The 23036-nt window shown below is 28.9% G+C and overlaps 1 protein-coding gene across 1 annotated transcript in view; it reads right to left on the bottom strand.

The window, feature by feature from the left end:
* Nucleotides 1-4292: 4292 nt before the first annotated feature.
* The window catches only part of LOC148230508 (uncharacterized), a 37509-nt gene continuing 18765 nt past the window's right edge, over nt 4293-23036 (bottom strand). Inside the window, exon 3 of the mRNA XM_088195681.1 lies at nt 4293-9181. Within this exon, the coding sequence (XP_088051807.1) occupies nt 8538-9181 (644 nt within the window). The 3' untranslated portion in view covers nt 4293-8537. The remainder of the gene's footprint in view (nt 9182-23036) is intronic.

Genomic DNA, 23036 nt, shown 5'->3' with positions numbered 1-23036 from the left:
TGTTAAAATTGGTTTAAAATTTGCTGGACCACACTACTTGAAAGATAAAATAGTCATACGAGATGAAATTGAAGCATTTTCAACGGTAACCATCGAATTTTTATCAAACAAGATCAGAATTTTTAGTCTACTACCCAAAGATGTTTTAAAATATTAGAAAGAGTTTAACCCATGAACTATTTGATCACTACAGAACACATGTACTATTTTGCGTAAAAATTATATTTTAGTAATTTCTCTAAAGATCACTGGGTCCTTTATTCAAACGTGACTTAAAAAAAACAGGAGCTATCTCACGCAGAAAGGGCCATTACTACCCCTACATACAGATTGCACCCTAAGAATGATTTTTTTGTGTATGGTAGGATTCCAAATAAATTATTTATTTTAAGGTGTTACAACAAAGTAAAACAGTGATGGCAGAAATGTATAGTAAGCTTTTAACTCAATTCAAGTATTACATTGAGTGAAAAGAGATAATTTGAAGTAAACAGGTACAAAAATATTATTTAACAAAACATGCTTGATTAACTTGGGATAAAAATCTGTAAGTTTTATTGCAGCGCACATAATTTCTGAAAACTACTATTTTTTTAAATGAAAAGTTTTAATGGGAAAAATATTGAATTAATTAGAAGGGAAATTAGCTCATTTGTATAGTTATAATACTTCATTAGAAAGGTGGAAGAAGGTCATATAAAAAGATAAAAATTATATTATATAGGAAAAAAATCGAAAATACTGAAAAAATTCTATCTAAGTCTGAATATCTTATCATATTTGAAATCGTATATTTTAAAATTTAAGAATTACAAACACTGTACCTGTAATATTTATATTTATTATATTTACTTACTCACAAAGTAAATTGTAATATAAATATTTGTTTTTCATAGAGAAAAAATATTTACTTAAATATTTAAAAAGCTCTCGTATAGTTTATATTATATATAAGCCAATTCTATGTTATAAAAAGTAAAAATATAATCTAGTTTAATTATAATGTAAATTTACCATATAAATAGGAGACCTTTAAATTTCTACATAAATTTCATGGAATCAATAAATCGAATAGCGTCGATCTAGAAAGCTCACGCGCGTTCGGCGGTAATTAAACCAAAATAATAAAATTTTATGGTAATGGCGTTTATCTACTATATGCCGTGCCATAAATTTTGCATTTTCCCATACAAATGTGACCGGTATTATAAAGTGCTCGAAGCCAATTAGCCGCGCGATAAAGAAACATACCGGATTAACTCTCGTCCATTTCGTGTTTGATTAAAGCACAATTACGATATGGGGGCTCTCTTATTAATTTATAATAAGAGAAACTTTCCATATACTAGTATTATATGATGCACATACACACATGCGAGGTGGTTCAATATTGAGATCTTGCTTATTACCATAATTTAACACGACCGTTAATTACGCAATTTGAGAAGAATGCTCAGAGATGATGACCAATTAATTGCACCCATAAAACTTAACATATATGGTCGAAGCTATTGGATAGCTGTATAGAAAAATAAAGTCGAGTATTGAACTTTAAATAACACGATTTTTCAATTTATTAGTGTTGTACAAAGAGATTTGAAAGCCACCCAGCTTTAAATCAAATCTGTTATATAAAGATTTAACCATTTAAAACGGTTTCGCTCAATATTTTCACTCTGCTAGTAGAGCCGCATCTACATATTTAATGTCGGATACGAGGAGCTGTTCCGGATCATATTTTTTATTCTTATGATTTTTTTCTTTCTTAATATGTATTATTTTTTATCATTTTCTGTATTGTTATAATACTATCTTTACGCATTGGGGTAACCTGTTTGGTCACGTTAGTTTTAATTTAATTTAATTTAAATAAAAATATTCATATATTATAACATATAGTATATGTATATATAAAATCAAACCATCATCGGTCGATGTAACACAACATTGTTTCAACTTAATTAAAGAACAGTCAGAGTTGAACGGTGTTCATCATTTAATGGCAAAATACTGCCGGCCCCATAATCGACCATTATTTCATAAATTATCACCTGGGAAAATGTCAGATCGATCACTTAAAACGCCGCACGTTCACGACCAACTTGGACCTTTGAATGGACCGATTAAACTCGTCCGCTGATATCACAAAGATTATAATATCATATTTTATTATTGCTTATGACGGTGGTTTATTATATATTGTGTAATGTGAGAGATGGTAGAATTCTAAAGCGATGAGAAAGCTCAACTTTTCAATGGATTACATTCAGAAAACACCATTGCAAATTTGAGTCTTTACTTCCTTATTTAGTTTGTAAATCAAAATTTCTCTCATTATTTAATCAATGAAAAGAAAGTACGTATTATTTCGTTTTAAGTATGAAATGTTTTATTTTTCTGATAATGATTTACTTTAATAAAATAAATAAAAAAAATATTCTTGATATTTATTTAACTTTTTTATTACTAATTTTTTTAAACTAATGCTTGACATGTCAGTGGCAAGTCCACTCAAAAATGGAACAATCGTTCGCTATTCGAGAGAGGGTGTGTCGCGGCAATGATTTGTGTACATTATCGATTATATTGGAATGGTCGGCGGCAGATTTTTGTGACAGGGGGCGAATTAAGCCCATCGCCCGTTTTTAAGGGCTTAAACTTCAATGGACCAAGAAGGGGTGAGTAACTCGACCGGCAGCGGGAGGCCGCGGAGACTCTTTTAGCCAAAGATGACGGCCCTTTTTTTGAAATATAGTTCAATAGATGGGGGGAGAGAAAGAGAGAGGCCAGCAGATCCAATTTTTTAATCGAATCGGATTTCGCTCGGTGACTCATACGGGAATAAAATGCGCGGCGATCGGGGAGAGATATGGAATCGGAAATTAGATGGCTGCTCATACGTGTAATTTAAAATGCGCAGGGGGTTAGTGGGTGGTTGGGAGGCTAGTGAGAAATATTGGCGTCGAAGATCGCGTTATGGATGGAGAAAAGCGAAAGACGCTGGATTGAAAATATTATTTTTTATTATATTTGGTTTTATTACAAAATGTCAGTTTGGTTTTTATATGATAATTATTAAGAAGGATTAGATATTTTAGTAGTGATATTAAGTTGTTGTTTTGTTTATTTTGCTTAGCAAATTTTAAATCAAACAAAAAATTAAGAAGATAATGATTTTTAACAGATAAAATATCATACTTACCATATCATTAAGAATGCAATTTGCTCAATTATTAGTTTATCTTCTCTCTCGATCCGCATTACCATATACATATTTATGTTAAAGCTGCAATTATGTATTTTTTCAATTTGTTTTTCTTTATGAAATAATTAATATTTTTTAATTTCAGTGATGTGTAAATAATAAATTAACTTCGATCTTAAGATGTTTTACTGCCAGTTAGTAAATTAATATGTGCTATTTATATATCATACAAATTGTTCTAATAGCTTATTATCCACATAAAAAAACGCCTCGATTTTACCACAATAATATATATAATAATATATAACTTTTGTCCTTTAAGTTATTAGTCATACACTAATATTATTGTTTTTAATAACAATAAGCTACGCAAAATATAATATTAGGTAAATCTTAAATTAATGTCGTTTTTTTAATAATAAAACAATAAAAACACTTTTAATGTTTTTACAGTTTTAACTTCTCGATCGATTTTTAAATTACATTATCGTAAAACGTTGAAAGCTTTGATTCAAAATATTCCGATAGCCCACTTTTTACATCATCTAAATTTTAAATTATTTTTTTTGCTTAGGAAGTGCTGCTTGTTTTCTATTTTCATTAAAATATGAATACGTACCTAAAAAGACGGACTCGTGACTTGTATGTGGTCAATTTTTTACTATGAAATTATCAGTAGGCTTAACATATAATTTTTATCTTAAAATTTCATTCATATTAGCAAGTTTAAAATTGTGCTGCTTGTTTTCTATTTTCATTAAAATATGAATACGTACCTAAAAAGACGGACTCGTGACTGTATGTGGTCAATTTATTACTATGAAATTATCTGTAGGTTTAACATATAATTTTTATATTAAAATTTTATTCATTTTAGCAGTTTAAAATTAGCTAAAAATTAGCAGAAATTGTACATTGCTGAACTTTGAACTACTGAAGTCATATGTTATACATATTTTTATTATTTTATATTTAATTAAGGCTATCTTAACTATGTATATACTTACGATATTATCTGAGTAGATCTTTTGTATGTATGTGTAATTATGTAGGTTGAGGTAAATTAAACACATTTTTTATTTTCTGATAAACTAGCATTGAGTTTATTTCACCAATTACACTTGACAATGTAGTAAAATTAATTATCAAATTGTCATCTTTCAATTAATTTATTGTTTTTTTTTTAAAGTGAACTGCACAAGGATGGTAATCCTGCCAAACTGATGACACTGAGGGAAAATGCATCAATTGTAAAATTAACTGAGCCTTAATAAAATTATACATAATAAAACTATACAATATTCAGTAAAATTATACAATAATATAATAAATTATAATAATCATATTTATAACGTATCAAAATTCTTAAAAAAATAATGCTCATATTTTATGTACATGATGAAAACTAATATATGCATACAGTATATAAACATTTTTCGTTTTACATCACAAATTAAAATACATAAGTAAGTTACAAAGTAATATAATAATAAACATACGCACGTAATATAAACAATAAAGAAACATCATACAAGTTTAATACTATGATCTTATTATTTTTTCAATATTTGATCACAGTCCCTCAGAGTGCAATGCTATACAAGCGGTCCTCACTAAAAACACGAATTATTAAGAAAATATCTTCAACAAATATTATCGATTAAAAACAGTTTGGCTAAATATATATCATATATTTATATATTATATCAGGTGATTGAAACTTCATAGAAAAATCGCCAAACACAGAAAAGTTATAGAGATATGAAATTTACATAGGAACCATTATCGGCCAACACACACTGGCCTTTTTTTCGTCTCAACGATTCAGCATTTTCTTTTTTATTATTATTATTCACAACACAAAATAAAATTACACCACTTTATATAAATAAATTTGTAATATTTATCATTCATATAAAGATTCAGCTAAATGCAACGAAGAACACGCAAAGTAAATAAGGAAAGAAATTTAAATCAATTAAATAATAGTCAATACGCTGTTCTGCCTCTGCGTTGTGTCGTAGAACAAAAACCCTCTAATTGAAAATTAATTTAATTTAAAAAAATTAAAATCGTCCTTTAATTTCGTAACATTGAATTATATAAAATATTCTATTATTGGCTATTTAACTACTAGTAAATATCAATTGATTTAATAAAGCATCAAAAATCATCAGTGAAATATTGTAGTAAGTATTAGTAACATTATCGAGAGGCAGTTGCTTCTCACGAAATTATTAAAATTATTTTTCCTTCAAATATAATAATGCAATAATGTTTCACACACATACACTGACTACACAAAAGTATATATGCGTTGAATTAATGTTGTAATAGTTTTGAGGCGATCGACTGGCGAAGAAATTCTTATTGAAAACTTAACAATATTCAATTTCATATTAATTACTATTGTTTTGAGTACTTCAGGTCGAGTAATAAAGTATAAAAATTATATATTCATCAGAATCTTTATGTATTGCGAACGTTAGAAGGAACTTCTCACCGCGCCGAACCACCTTAGGATTGTAGCTTACAATAAAAATATAATAATAATATATAATGGCAATAATAATAATAATAATAATAAGAATATAATAATCCAAGAATCACACTTAGTTCCAAAATAAACTCACTTGTTTGCGAGGTAGGCCCAGCTGATGCAGGACCCAAGTTTCGAGTTCGTTCGTTTTGGAATATAACTACGATATAATATTAATTATTATTTCTACTTGTTTTTTTCTCAATTATTATCATTACAACTACAATACGTTACGTACAATAATACAGATCAAAACCACCCCCTTGACAGCGCCCTCTAGCGCCATTTAAAAACGCCAAAGGGCGTTGGGGGGTGGTCAAAGTTTGCTGTTTTTTTTCACATTTAACCTCTTAAAACATCGTAATTTAAGGTGTTTATTATTTCATTTTTTAATATTAAATACCTAAAAATTCTGCAGTAATATTCTTTCACTTTATAATAATATGTCAATAGTTAGTTATTAATAATTATTAGGAACCAATTTTTTTCATTTTTTCTGGCTAACCACCAGCAAGTATTGGGTATAAAATATTTGCTTTTTTTACTGACATATAAAAACACATCACAAAAATAAAAATAAATCAACATTCATATACGTTTTAATAGCAACGTTAAAACACACACATTAGTTGCAAATATATATATGAATTTATCATAAATTTATGCTAGTGTTAGTATTTTTAAAAATACGACGTTGCGCTTTAACGTTGTTAGTAAAACTAAAATCATCATTGAAAAATAAAATTTACAAATTGCAATAATAATTTGATATATTATTGATCGTATTTTTTTATAAGAATTAATAATAATAAAACAAACAATATAATAGTGAACGTTATATTTTTGACATCACGATTTTCTATATATATAAATGTTCATCAATACATTTCATATATAGCTACTTCGGATGCTCCAGGAACTTCTTACAAGAACATTATAAACTATCGTTAGTTGATTAAATATGTATTATGTATTACATAGTCATTATGTAGTATTATTAAAATTATAATATTATATGCTATAAAGATAGGAACTTGCTTTTCTGGGGGTCGATGGTAAATATTGTATCAATTGCTCCTTGCTCTCTCAAAATGGACGCAACACGTGGCGCTGGTGGTAAAAAATTATTATTATATACCGATTTTTTTAACACGCACAATCTCCTATCATATACCCCATTAGTCCTACTACAATCAATCGCCGAAGAAAAATTAATAAAAATATTGCAACACACACAATATCTTATGATATGATCAGAATCAGTAAGAATTGATAGATATAATTAATTGTTTCGAACGAATGCTTGTGTGAGTAGCCCGCCCGAGGGCTTGTCACTTGCGTCAATCAATTATTTATTTTATTTTATTAGTATCAGTATTCATTTTTCGATTTCAGCATAGTGCGCGAGAGCAGGCTGTCACGCCACCCCCCAGTGCGCGACGTGACCATTTATTATTATTTTAATTTTTTTTATTAAAATATTTAATATATTTTATTAACATTCTTTGCTGCCAATAGATTTGCAAGAAAACTATGGCAAATCAATTGGACTATATTTTTTTCTGCACGCTTGCATACACGTGTACGCATTTTTGCGAGCCATTTTGGTCGTCATTTTAAAATACGAGCTTTTCGTACTTTCGAGTCAAATGTCAGTTTCGTTCAGAACATTTAGTTCAAGTGACATATTTTTTATATCGTTTTTTATATATTCGTATCGTGCGTCTGCGATTCGCAGATCATCGCACAACACGAAGAAAAGGAAGAAGAACCGCGGATTTACTTAGAGTAAATTAAAAATTAGGAACATACTTTCGCGATAATCTCAAGAGAATCGCTCACATTCTTTTATCGCCATGGAATTGTATAAATATTATTCATTTATAATATACACGCGTTAAAAGTAACTGATTGCTTTTTTTTACTCAGTTACGTCATTAGTTTTCCGACCGATTTATAAATTCACTTCAATAGGAATTTCGAACCAGGAACTCTGAGAGGGTGATGATTGTTTTTATATAGATATGAAACTACACAACCAACTATACAAGATCAACAGTGATAAAAATCAAAATACATAATTTTATTTTAAAAAAATAATCATCTACCCCCGTTTAAATCTAAATACACGTAATTGTGCGAAAAATTAAACTTCATTTTGCAATTTTAAACCTATGTTTTTTTTATCAACACACCGATATATTTACAAGTCTTAATTTAATGCAGAAATGCTGTCTATTATTTTTTATTCGAAACAGGCGTAACGCAATATAAGTCAGCATCGAATCATAAATTTATATTAGATTAATATAGGAATCAGAAGCTTTCGTCTATTTTTATATTGTTTATTAGTATTAGTAACCGTGCTAAGAATATATAGGAAACTCGTCGATCAGTGGAGTGCAGACAATCTGCTACTATTCAACTCTTCACATTCGCCACCGTATTTATTAAAAGATATGAATAAATTATTGTACAGCAACAATGATCTCTCTCAAAACTCCTATTTGGGCAGATCGGAAGCTGTCGTGTGCGGACAAGAGATGCTAAGACCCAAGGTCACTTTAGAAATAAGCTTACGATAGTCTAGCATAGCTAAGAAAATAAATATATATATATTAAATATATAATTTGACTTTGAAACGCATAGGAACTCTTCATAGGAATACACGTGACAAGTCACAATATCTTATGGACATTTATAAAAATATTTAGCGATACACCAGTGCTAAACAAAGTAAACGACGTTGCTCGGGTTTTAGCATCTCCGGACGCGTCTTTCGTAGAGTTTGGTTAGTGACCGGCGCTGGCTTGCTGGAGAAGTTCGCCCGGTGGTGGAAATCTGGGCTTAGCGGGACCTGGAGCGCAAAATTCCCTTTGAATGTTAGCGTTCGAGTCTTTGGTGCCAGACGAAGGAGAATCTTGGGCAGCTCTGGCAGCCAAGAGTGTGATCTGGTTGACCACGTCTTCCATTTCGTGACTCAGTGGAGATTCGGGAGGCGGTAGTCCGATCTTGGGCGGTGCTGGTATATGATTGCGCTGATGCATTTCAGTTTCAGTGTGTTTTCTGAATTCTTGGAGGGTCTTGAATTTTTCCGCATTAGGACAGATCCTACATTCCAAACCGGTTTGTACGACTCTGATGACACCGCGCTCTGTTTCTCTGCCAGCATAGCACACTTGGCGTTGATGTGCTAATAATGCGTGATCTGTCAGGAAAGCCACTTTGCAATGTTTGCAAACGAAGCACACTTCGAGATCCACGTCTCTGGCTGGAGGTGGAGCAGTTGGTGGCGCTCTTGGCAAGCGCAACGTAGATAATCCAGGATCTGCAGCGATGTGGCGAACTTGGTCCAAAGATGTTCCTGGCAGATCCAGAAGAGCTGCACCGTTACCTGTCTCCACTACTAATCCAGCTCCGGGAACTGAGGTGTTTACTGCAACAAAAATACATTACGTATTAGTTTTGTGTTCACATTACATTCTTAAAACTATCACACGCAAATAATATATAAAAATGTATGCAAGTTATTAAGTTAAGGAGTCTTGACCTAATCTTTAAAAACTAATTTTAAGTTATGTTGATAGAATCTCTTTATTACTAGTATTGTACACTAATATTTAACAAAAAACTACAACTATAGATATAATAATAATTTAGATATGTATTCTTCAACAAATGATGAAGTAATGAACATGGCGTCTTAGTAGAATATTAGAGCAATATTTATAGTCATTTTCGTGGTAAATATAGTTTAATTAGGTAAAAATGTATTCTAAATTTATTTATTTATAATCAACTTTCCACTGTCATATGACTGACGTTAGCCCAATGCGTTACCACGGGGTAAACACTATTAACAACTACTAAGTAAGTCGTGAGAGACGTCGAGATGATCTAGCTCAATTTTTTTTTAAATTATCTATCTTGATATTCATCTGTGGGATTAAGAAAATCTGTGATAATCAATCAAAACATAATAATGTAAAAATCATTAGTCTATCGTGCTTAAAATTATGTTTTTTATTCTTAAGAGAGCACTATGTTTAATTTTAGTTTACATATAAAACTTATAAAAATATTTTTACAGTGATATCAAATAAAAATGTGCTTCTGAATATAAGTTATTTTAATAATAAATTATTACGTATTATTTGAAAAAACATAAAAAAATCAAATTTATCCAATGAGAAAGTCCACAGCCACACAAGATTAACTCGAAAATATAAAAAAAATTCGGCAGTTAAAAAATGTTTTTTTTTCTGTATTATTTTGTTTGACGGTTAGTTATTGTTATTAAGACTATTAATAATAACATAAAGATGGCTATTATTAATATCTGCTGCATACAAAAATGCATTTAGGTATACTCAAAAAATTATTACTAAAATAAATTACTTTAAACTGACTAAAAATTCAAGTTAGGTTATTTATGGAATTTCGGCAATTACAGAATAGTTTTTGTCTTCTATTAATTGTAATTGCCATGGTTGTTTTAAATAAGATAAAGACACATAAATATTGCAAGCAAAAAATGACACAATTTAGCTGTAGATGATGCAGTTGTATATATAAAAAGATTTAAAACATAATGAATATACAACTATTGTCTTAAAATTATTAAAAATTAATGTTTTAAAAATAATTATATTTAAAAAACGTGCGAATATATTCAGTACTTGGATATTTTAATATTTGGATTTTATTATTTAAAAAAGTAATAGTCAGTAATAGTTAATATGTGTAATAATGTTCCACCAAGATATGAAGAATTTTTATATATTTTAAACATAGCAAATTCATTAATTAAAGATGGTTTTCAAGTTTTTTAAAATATGTAATAAAAAAGTGAAGGCTATTTATTCAATATATATTGTCAAAAGCAAATGTATCAATAATTCTGAAGAACTAGATGCTACTTATGTAGCTAGACAAATGTAAAATATGGCGATACATTTTAAATTCAATAAAGTTAAAAAAATGGTTAAAAATAAAATTTTTGGGACAGCTTTTTTAACAACAATACATAGATACACTTTTTCTTTAAATTAATTAATCAATAATGATAGTGATTTTGTATACAATTTATTTAAAAGACAGCAAGAAAAAATCCAAAAATAATAATTTCGTTTATTTTAATATATTATAAATATATATAAATATATTATATACACCTGCAATACTTCCGATTACTACTGATATTTAAATTATTAAATTTTATCAATTTTTTTTTATTTTTTGTATTATACACCATAGTTTGTACTTATAAAATTCATCCATCACTACGTTGATACGTAATTCATATATATCCAATTAAATATCTCATTATCTTTAAAAGTATTTGTAGCTAAATATTTTATTTATTAATAAATGACAGCTAAAGTAAAACCTGAATTAAAATATTTTTTTAGGCACAGTCTAAGGTTCACAAGGATTTGTCCATCCCTGCTTTAGATGAATAGTTTCAAAATAAATAAAATTTTATCGTATTTAAATAAGGCTTGCTTCATTTGTTATTATTTTATTTTCAGTTCAGTAATGCTAGTCTTTTTTGGGTTAATTTGTTTTTGCTATTTATTTTATTGAATATAGTAGTTAGTAGTCACATCTAAGCCTAGATTGACTGATTGATATATTAGTGCAACGATTTGTTATCGTCTGGCTGTCTTTCGGTAACAAGCGCGGCATGACAAGGTAAACATCGCACAATTACAGTATTTTCTTTGAATATTCAAACAACACGAAATGTCATTCGAGTCAATCAATATGGTACGGGTAATGATTTGTAAATGACGTGGGCGTAGCGGGTGAGTAAACACGGCGTTTACTTGCCCTATCAAATATTTAGACTAATGACCGCAATACTTCATTTGCTTACGGTTATTATTGGCATGGGGGACATCCGAACGGTCACGGCACGTCTGACGGTGACCGGCGCCGGTCACCAGAGATGGCGGATAAATTTTAGATGAGGCCGAGAAAAGCATGCGAAGTGTATGTATGTACTACATAATGTCGAAGGAACGCTTGGCCGACCGATGGAAAGTTAATGTAAAAGGTTAAACATTGAGAGTATTGTTTTGATCTCATTAAGCATTCAGAGAAAAAAATATTAAAAAATAATAATCACATCTTCATCTACGAAAATATGATTTATCAGAGAATTATTTTTCATATATATGAGATTATATTATATATATGCTTTCTTTTTTGCGAATTATTCAGACTTTTCGTCTCGGCCATCGAACGCTTCGCGGCCGCAATTACGGCCAGTATTGAAATGCGGCCCGGCCCTCATCTCATTGTCTGCGCAGAGTCGCGGGGAGAGAAAGAGAAGCATTAAATGCAAAGTGCATTCAGCGTCATTTGATTGAAGGACCCGCTTGTTTCACACGACATTATTCAAATGGTCCGGCAAATTTCCATACAAAATCATTTGGATGTAACAAACCGAACCGGCTGCCGGTTCAATTATTCGCTGCTCCACTCTTTTATGGCCACGACTGGGTTTGTTTAGGGACGTTCATTAGAAAACGTTGTCTTAACCAGGACACGGTGCTCCTTAACGAGACATTTGAATATTTCATAAAATAAGGACAAGATCGTGGCGAAAGCCTCGAGCTTAAAGCTCTCCTGGAGTCCTAGAGAGAAATGCGAATCGTTTCTTATTAAATGTTATTACAGTAGCAAATCCAAAACATTTTCCTACTTATGCAACTTTCAGTATTATCATTTTTTTAAATATGATAAAATAAATAATAATGATTTTTTTTATAGAATTTCGATTATATCTATAACCAAAATGCTAAGGGTTTGAATCTCACATTAAGCTTTAATTTCTATCGTATCTAGAAGATCAAAATAAGTGATTATAATAAATATAATTTCAATAGATCATTACAACCTAATCTCACATATAATTATTGTGTTAAATAAATAAAATCAAATATATAAAAAATCCATCTAAAAATAATCTAAACGTCGCTTAAAAAATTATGTGTTAATATTAATACAATTGTATCGTATCAGATTGTATTGTATAGTAAATTTTGGATTCTCTCTTTAAACTTAAATTTTATTACATATTTATAATTGTGATAATTCCTATCAAGTGCAGATTAACACATATCTAAATCTAATTTTTTTAACTAAATAATTTGTAGCTATATTTGAATTACAAACTGTTTCTTTATTATTAAAAGTATATTTCGGATAGAATAAATCATTTTTAAGATCATCATTGAATGAATCGTACCAATTAAAAATCAATACAATATTAAAATCCTTTTTTTTTTAACTAGAAAATGTATAAATATATTTGATTTATAAGCAGTTTAGTCATTATTGAAATTATTATAGATATAAAATATATATTTCGAATAAAAGATTAGCATTAAATTAATTTAACAACTAAATGTATTATTCATATATATAGATGACGTAAAAACAATGCTCATATCTGATGAATTATGAATAATATAGAGAAAATAAAAACGCTAGATAAATCTCAATTTAAATCCCTTCAATCTATGTTAAATTAAAGGCCGTAGAATTATTTTAATGAAAACAGTTGTTCTAAAATATAGTCAAATATGCTAGAAACACATTTTATAAAAGCTCATTTAAAGTCATATATGAAGACATAACATGTAAATTCTGTAAGCAAACGCTATTGTTTAAGTCATTTTTATTCGATTTATTATAAAAAATTACTGTAACATGATTTTTAAGATTATCATTAAATGAAGATTAACACATATTTAAATCCTATTTTTAAAACTAGAAAATATAAAATTAAATTTGACTTACAAACTGCTTATTTATTATGTATATTATTATAGTTTAAAATATATATTTTATTTTAATAAAACTATTTTTAAGATCAATATTAAATTAATGATACAGTATTAAACATATAGGTGACACAAAAAATTCATATCTAATGAATTATTAATAATATATAAAAAATAGATACGCTAAATAAAAGCTCAATTTCAGTTATTTTAATCTATATAACGTAAAATTAATAAAATTAGAAAAGCTACTTTATTTAAATATAGCATTGATGCTAAAAATAAGCATTATATAAAAGCTTATTTAAAATATTTTCTATTTATTTGTCACATATTAAGCCATAACATGTAAATGTTAGAAAAATAAGCTATTGCTTAAGACCTTTTCATTCAATTTATTTTAAAATAATATAAACTGATTAAGAAAACTGTACTAAAAAACGCACTTTGCTTCTGTGTAACTGATTTTTGCGATTTTGTAAAAAGATAGATTACATAAACGTTTTGTTAAAATACAATATGTATTGTTAGTAATAGTTTATAAAATAGGAATATTTTTAATGTATACCAATGAAAAAAAATACATTTTAAAAATGTTTTTATATTCCTATTATTTTTGCTCAATCAGTACATTTATAGTAATTTTTTGCCTTTTTGGGCTTAGAACTAAGAAGTAATCCTACTTTATTACAAATCGCTATAACTCCTGAAGTACAAAGTAGTGAAATTTTAATATTGAAACTCAACATTCTGTTTGCTATCAAATTTAAGAACTATTAAATAGTTATATGCCACATACATATATAATAATATAGATATTTTAGTTTAAGCAAAATTAGATATTTACAATTTATAAACACTAAAAAAACTACGAATAATGCTTTTTCACAGCTATCGTTTAAAACACATACCCTTATAAAGTGGCATACCACAGAACTTGCACATATACAAAGTTTCACTAATATTTTTGTGCTGCACACACTCAGCACTGCAACATTGCGTATCAGTCTACCGACCTCGTATTTTTACGAGTCCCCCAATCTACCACAAATAAAAAAAACGTATTTTACGTAAACCAATAGCAATATGTTAATCAATGAATAAGACCTTTAGCTTTTTTTTACTGTTCTTTAAATTTATTTAAAATTGGTATATATATATTTTTAATTCTTAAAACGGTGTATGCTAGCTTTGTTATATAATATTTTAAAGCACATTTTAGTATTTAATTCTAAAATAATAATTAATTTATCCAGTAATATTATGTAACAGTAAAAAATAATGAAAAAGTCACGAGTTCACAACCTTTTCACTTACATACATTAGCGAGAGCGCGTGCGTCGATTATTTTACGCTATTATTTAGTACACACCACGGGCATTGTATTTATATGTATCATTACCACACAGTTTTATTACTGTACTAAATATTATCTAATACAATAACGAATTATGTAACGACGTACATAATAATACAACAATTGCGATCCACGACGCCATTACGCGCCGCGAAAGTCATTACGCGCGTATCGAGATTTGATTATAAGACCGAAGCTCGTTTATGAAACACTCTAATTATATGGCGGTGTCCTGGCACTGTCTAGGAGGCATTTCTTCATGACTTACTATGTTGTACGAGTCATACTGTCCGACCGTAATGAAATGATTGTCAGATGTCCGTGCAAACGAGACTTATGTCCTTTAACGTCGATGCAAGGACCATCGGAGCTAAACTGCCTTAATCAAGCCGATTAAATTAAAATGGTCTCTCAGTGAATATAATTAATGCTAATTATAAAGTATGCGCAATGTGCACGTGTGCGAATATAGTACCTCGTTTAACGCCGTTAACTTATAAGGATTCATAATCCTCGGGTTCAAACCCCATTATGCATTATTATAACGCGACGTAGTGCCGCAGCTAGTAAAGGCTTAATACTAATTTACATCTCATTAAAGACTTTAGACATGTCATTGAACATGACTTAGGCGTATATTTATACGCGCTTATGTAAAATTATAATTCAATTTTCATAAGATTTATGAACGCATTAATTAAATTATTTGAGTTAATATAATATACTGTGCGTAATATTAATTCTAACTGTCACTATACTGATGTATTTAAATTATATGAAAAAAACAACGGTACATAGGTTGATGGTTATTAATTAAAAAAAAGTAATATGTAAAACCACATATAAACCTCGAAAAAAATTTGGAATTCAATATGATCAACGACAAAAAGATCATTATTTTTTTGACATTTCTGATGAAAATCAATGTTTTAGAAGACATTAGTTAAAATTGTGAATACTAATAAAAGCGCAATGTTTTTAAAATGGCTGTGAAAATTCTTAATTAGATCCGTTTTTTGTGCCAAAAAACAACTAGCAAGCTATTTATATAAATGACACAATGACATCTTGAGTTAATATACAAATAAATCAAATACTATTCGTAATTATTAAATAGCTTTTATAACCTTAAAATCAATATACTCGACAGTTAATTTGCTATTAGAAATTTATTCACATTGCATCTTTACTTGAATCAACAAAATAATTAACTTCTATTAAAAGTTCCGCCACAGTACATTGATTTTTTAAAGCATACTATAAATTTGATATAATTTTTAATATTTCAACCATAAAAATCTTGGCAATCGCCACTCGAACGCAAATCAATGAGAGCACCCCAACGCGCATAAAAAAATATTAATGATTTTCGTCACCCTCGCTCAGGTTCGTTATAAAAGCACCCCTCGTTTTTTTCTCTCCATCATACATCTAAATGAGGAGACTTCGCCACCCCCGCGGTCTCCTAAGCCGCTCAGGAGACATTGTCCACACGAGGAGTGCATGTTGTTTTCCCGTCTCGGCGAGACATTAAACATTCAAGAGGCACCTGCGGTTTGAAATTTCAACATGGCCGCTAATGGACGGGGTGGCCGAAAACGACGTCTGGTGGGTGGTTTCAAAAAAAGGGTGGTGGCCGTGGGGGCGTGATTGAGATGGCTAATATAAAAGTTGCACAAGTTTCCTTCAGAGTGAGAGACGATGAAAAACGACTTTGCAAATTTATTTTTCGTCAGCGTTTTTAGCGACTTTTGACCAAAGGTAAATTTAAAAATACTGTATTTTAATTTCTAGACATTCGCCTATTCAAACATAACTTAACTCAATACACTTATAGTGTATTTAAATTAGGTAAAAATGTTTAATTGTTACGCAAAATCTGTATAATCTGTATAAACAATTTAGGGAAGCTTAATCATTTTTTGGTTAGGTGGATATAAACTTTTACAATAGCACTTAAGAATCAATATCTTTATATCTATATGTTGCAACAATAATAATAATAATACGGTAATTTCTCAATTCAATAAAAACTTGTTTTCTCACAAAATTTTCCTATTTTTTTAAGAAAATTTTCATTTTTCAACACATTTGCTTTTAACAGGATAAGGGTGCATTATTCAATCACTTTAAAATACAAATTAAATACCATATTGCAATGTATTATTCAAAACAATTTAATGGTTTAATATATAATATACCATTAAATAAAGAATTTATTAAAAATCAGATATGATATATTTGTCTTGTATTAAGATTATTAAAAAATAATTGCTCAGTATTTTTTTTGTATAAAAATATAATTTTTAGTATTTTAGTTATGTTATTTGTTTTTTACTATTTTTATGATTTAATTCACTTAAATGCTCAGTACTTGAAAATATTTCTTGAAAAAACGTATAGCGTACTAAATTGTTTTCTAAGGTTGAAAATTTACTAAAGAACTGTAGAATCATACATTAAAGTTGTTTTTATATAGCAGTTCTATGTTTTTATAATAGTTACTATAACATTATGTTATTTAATAAAGAAAAATAATGATGAAGTTATATTTTTTTTGTATTGTAGTGATGTTATTAGTTTTTTTACTAGTTTTGTGCTTTAATGGACTCAAATGTTTAGTACTTAAAAAATATTTTTTGAAAGGCTTACTTATTTGTTTTCTAAGATTTACTGTAAAACTGTAGATTCATACACTAATTTAACAGGAATATGTTTTCATTATAATTGTTATAACATTATGTTATTTAATAACCATAAACAATGATAAATTTGACCGTAGCAGATATAATAAATGTACATATATAGATAGCAAAAGTGTAGAAAAGTTTAAATTTTACCGATTTTTTAAGACTTATAAAACAAGACATTCACAGAAAAATTAAAAAGCTGAATTTAACGTAAAATATTACATAAAAATAAAGTTAGCTCGGAAAGTGTAAAAAGTTTTTGTCAATTAAATAAAATCGTAAATTATGCTAGTAGCTGCTCATTTCTATTTTTATCAAAACTCTTTACTTTGTGTACCTTGTTTCTAAAAAATTTAACAAGACTTGAGAAAATTACTTAATTTGAGGCAAATAATAAAATTGTAATAATGATGTTTATAAATGTTTCTGGTATCTCAAAAAAAATGTGTGTAGGTGAATCGTATCATAGGCTTATTTCAAGTTACCGCTAAGTTTTTTCTAGATAATATATTATTTATTCTACGCTCCTTATAATTACACCTAATATTGAATTTATATTTAAGATATAATCTTTCATCTCGCCCCTCTTAATTTTTCATTTCCAATATAAGTCGGCGCCGTTTTTCTCACATTTCTGCGACGCCGTAAAAAATAATCATTCGTTCGTCTAATTAAAAATGTTCTCAACAAACCATAACGAAATTGCTCATGGGTCCCCCTTCCTTATATATATTTTCCATAATATCACATTCCGCACCCCCGACTGCGGAGGTAGAGGGTAGCGAAAAAAACACATAAAAAATTAAATTGCGAAAGCGCGCCACCCCGTCTTCTCCATCCCTTGAAAAACGAACTGCAAGCGAGTGCAGTCAGGGAGCTTCAAGGAATAACAAAGAGTCTCATGAATAACAGCTTATATACCGTCTCGAAACTTTGCCAATCTATTCACTCATCGTCGTAGTTTCTATTTTTTTTTTTGTAATCTTATTTGGCTCATTTGTATCGAGCGAATATCACGATACAATCATTCAAAGAAATGGCTTCGTTTACTCAGAAAAACTGTAAACTTTGTAGCTGCTTTTGCCTCAAATGATCATAAATGCATTCGCTGAAGTTATTAATGGAGATTTGACTCTCAGCGTCAGACGCTTACATATTCAATATTCTCATCGCGTTTGCCTAAAAATCGTTATTTTTTTACTTTTAAGCTGCCTTCTCCCCATTCAAGCTGACACCCTCTTCCTTACTTCTTACATCTTCCTACCCTCGGGAATGGGAAGTGGAGTGGGTTTTGTGGGGGTGAAATCTTCCCCCCGTTCCGCCGTCAAGAAAATCTCCCTCTTTCCCGACACAAATTTGACATTACGAGTGCAAAAGTATGTTGCGAAAAATGCTAAAGTTCTCCACGTCAGAGTATAATAAATACGCATTTTCTAAAACACATTTTATCATTTAATTATTTATTTATATAAATATTTCTTATTAAATTGATAATGCTGTCAAAAATGTGTTGATCTAATAATGTTAAAGAAATTTTTAATTGCATAGATCTATTCAACTTAAAAATTTATAATTTTAGGCAAATATCCGCATGAGTTTTAGTTATTTATTATTAGTATATCTAGCACCAACTGATTAATGTTGTATATATATATATTGAATATATTATAACTTTTTATGACATACCTAAAGATTATTTTGCTAAAACTTAGAAGCTCTTATTATATTATCTATTTAAATTTTCTACATAATTATTTATATTTTCACTTTGAGGAATATATAAAGTTTTTCGTTTTACTTGATTATATAAAAGTTACATTAACTTCTCATCACGGTCGTTGTAATTTTTAGCAATCATATGTGGAGTTGAACTGAAAAACGATCACAATCGTGTTATAACAAAACATAAATCATGTTCGAGCGCGTCGCACAAAAGGAAGCGTGGATGAGAGAAGAGAAAAGAGGTGCGAGGAGAAGAAAAAAGGGAAAAGCTCCACTGTGTGATGTTTATGATCTTGTGTGTATTGAATAAAAAGAAACAATTTAGAATTGGGAAACTTTTGTTAGATTCAATTTTGTAGGCTTTTCTAACGCCTTCTACTTTCATGAATCGTTATTTTATATGTATAAAAATATATTGGATTCACGTCTTTCCCGACTAACGAAGTGGAGAGGCGAGGCGGGCGGTCGGGATGCTGGGGTAGCGGGTGGATACCGTGGGGTGGTTCGTTGGGTTGCTTTTTAGGGCGGTTATAAGGGGTGGGGGAGTGTAAACTGAACCCTCTGCCTGCGTGACTGATGGTAGACGAAACTTTAATTATTAATGCATATCTTCTTTCCTCGACGCATTTTTTGCACATCTTACGTTTCATAATAAATTTATACGATTTGATGTGTTTTAAAAAGTTTTTGCTACTTATAATTAAAATCTCAGTTATAAATTATTTTTATTTAAATATTAATTATACTAAAATGTATTTATATGTATAATACACAAAAATAATTTAATATTTATAGCCCTAAGTTTATTGGTTTTTAAAAATAATAATATATCCAATATATATTAAAAAATGTAGTGATAATCTGACTTTTTCATATAATACAAAAATGTATGTTATACATAATAAAAATACTTATTTTTTGTTGTATTTTTGATCATCTGATTCTTAGCCTTTTATGGTTAAAAATCAACGGCGAAAAAACGTTTAAAAAGTAATAGTTAAGTAGTGGGACACCACAGTCATCAAAGACTCTAAATTTTTATTTTTTTTAATAAAATATATTTTTTTCAATATGCATTTTATGATAGATGAGGCTAGTTATTAAATAAAAATATCTAGGATCATTTATATTAAATATAAATATCAATTAAAGATTGATGTATCTTTTATTGTATGTTTAAACCCTATATGATTTTTTGTTAAAACTACAGCTAGTTTTAATGAAAAATAGTATAATTTAATAAAACTCTAAAACTTCAGAAAAAGCTTTTCTCACACGCTTATTTTTTATTTTATTTATATATTATATATAAATGACAATATTTTTTTCGATGCATTTTATGTTAGATTAGGTTAGTTATTTAAAAGGATAGGCTCTGGAATAATTTATATTAAATATAAATAAATCTTTTAATATTTTTTAAGTAAGTTCATATCCCATCTTTGTTAAAATTAAAATAGTAATTTATAGTTTATCTCAAAATTTATCTTTTTTGTATTTATTATATAATATATATTACATATAAATGATAACTACTGTTCTCTGACAATATTTTTTTTAATGAATGCGGCTTATTTTACCAAAGAAAATTGTACTATAATTTATAATAAATATAAATATACCTGTAATAGATATCAATTCAATTTTTTTGTATAAGTAAAATCTTATATGATTTTTATTTTAGTGTCTATTAGTTTTTAATAAAATAAAATTTCATTTCTTGAGATATATTTTTTTGTAGATCTTAAACCTTAAAATGTTAGAATAAAATCACATATGAGGCATCCAGAATAATAATGGCAACTCTATGAATATTTAATAAATTGTATAATAATATTTAAGAGTAACATAATATGACTTTAAAATAACACAGTAACATAAAACTAATTTATAATAAAATGAACAAAAATGAGCAATTAAACACATGTTCTTTATGAGCTATGTTTATTTCTTATTAAATAATATATTCACGGATAATTGTGAGAATAGAAAAAATAGAAGAACCTATTCTGTGGTGATCGATCGAAATTATTATTATTTTAATCGGTAATTCCAATCTTCGAAAGTATGTCTTTCATGTGTTATTTGTTGTCTTACACTACTGATCTATCGTCATGATCTGATTATTTACTTAGTGGTTACTGTTCTGAAACAAATATAAATTTGTTTTTAAAATTCCTATTCTTAACTCCTCATATCATAAGTTACTTTACAAGTTTCATGCTACAGGTGTTTATTATTATTTTTCAAAATTGCTTCATTTCTATGCACATAAGTCTTGAACTTTTTGGGACTTTGTGTTCAATTTAGATTCTACGTATGTATATATATAAAACATCAATACATTTTCTTTTAACTTTGTTCATATTTTTTTTTATATATATATAAAATGTTTTAATTTTAAATATATTTTAGAATTTGTAGTAATCTTTTTAAGTAATATTATAAATCATAACAGATATAATATTATATCTTATTTGGCAATCATCCACGATTGTATTAATATATTGCACACCTAAATTCTTATACATTCAATACTTGTATGCATACACCTACGCAAGAGTAACTTTTTTCGGTATAATATGAGTTTGCGAAAATTTGTTCCGGCTATCAGCCGAAAGGAATTTCGTCGGCTACATGCGAAAGTATAAACTCTCAATAGCGCACGTAATAAGTATTGATCTTCGGGCCATTAAGACGCCTTTTGGCTCACGGGCGAGTTTCCCTTTTTAAAGAAGAAGAAGAAGAAGAAAAAAATAAAAAAATGTTGATCCATATTTCCCCCTGCTCGCACACATGCACACACACGGCCAAGTGTGGAGAATTTTTTTGGTTTGCCTGCTATCTTACTCGCATGACGGATTTTAATAGCTATCCCGCGGTGGGTATGCGATGGACTAAGGTTTGGGGTGGTTCTCGGCGGTCGGGTGGTTCTTGGGGGTGTCGGCGGTTAAGGGGGTTTCGAGTCGAGATTGCCGCGGGCTGCAAAAATGAGGGATGAAAGAAATATAACTTAAGACGTGGATGTTTTACACACAGATAGGTATAATGATGGAGGCATACGTACATACGTACGATATAAAAAGGGGTCTTTGTGCTGTGTATGTGTGTGCTTAAAAAATGAATTTTAATAATAATTTATTGCACACATACGCGGGCGAAAGGATTTAAGGGTTTTCATAATATATTCTAGAATATTTTTGGGGATGTGTGATGTTGTGTTTTTTGGGTTATTCTTTTATCTGGGGGTGGGTTTGTGTGCTCGTTAATTTTGACGTTTATACATCACGTGTCTTGCGAGATGGTAATATGAAGTAATGCGATGCTGAAGAATTGCCACCCGCGGGGGGTGAATTTTTATATTTTTGCTTTTTGTGTTATTATATACAGGCGCGAATTGAAAATATTTCTGATTTTTTACAAAATGAAGACGACACCTGTTGCTGTGCGTTATTTTCGCACGGAATTCTCTCGAGTAATAATACGCATGTAACCGGTTCACATTTTATAACGCGATTAAGGTTTAACAAGCAAGTCTAAGCTGTCAAAGTAGCACATTTGTACATATGTTATGAATAGTTAGTTATCGACAGCTTACATTGGATTACATAATAAAATATATTTTATATAAATATGTAGTTATTGCATCATAAAAATATAGAGTGAATAAAAGCATTTTTCTTACACATTAAAAATAGTGTTTTTTATACTTTAAACAAAGTTATTTAA

This window comes from Plectrocnemia conspersa, unplaced genomic scaffold (genome assembly GCF_051122295.1).
Source record: "Plectrocnemia conspersa isolate PC_06_02 unplaced genomic scaffold, ASM5112229v1 ptg000010l, whole genome shotgun sequence".
NCBI classification, from domain to species: domain Eukaryota; kingdom Metazoa; phylum Arthropoda; class Insecta; order Trichoptera; family Polycentropodidae; genus Plectrocnemia; species Plectrocnemia conspersa.
The sequence above is the reverse complement of the archived record's forward strand: the minus strand, read 5'-3'. Positions and strand labels throughout refer to the sequence as shown.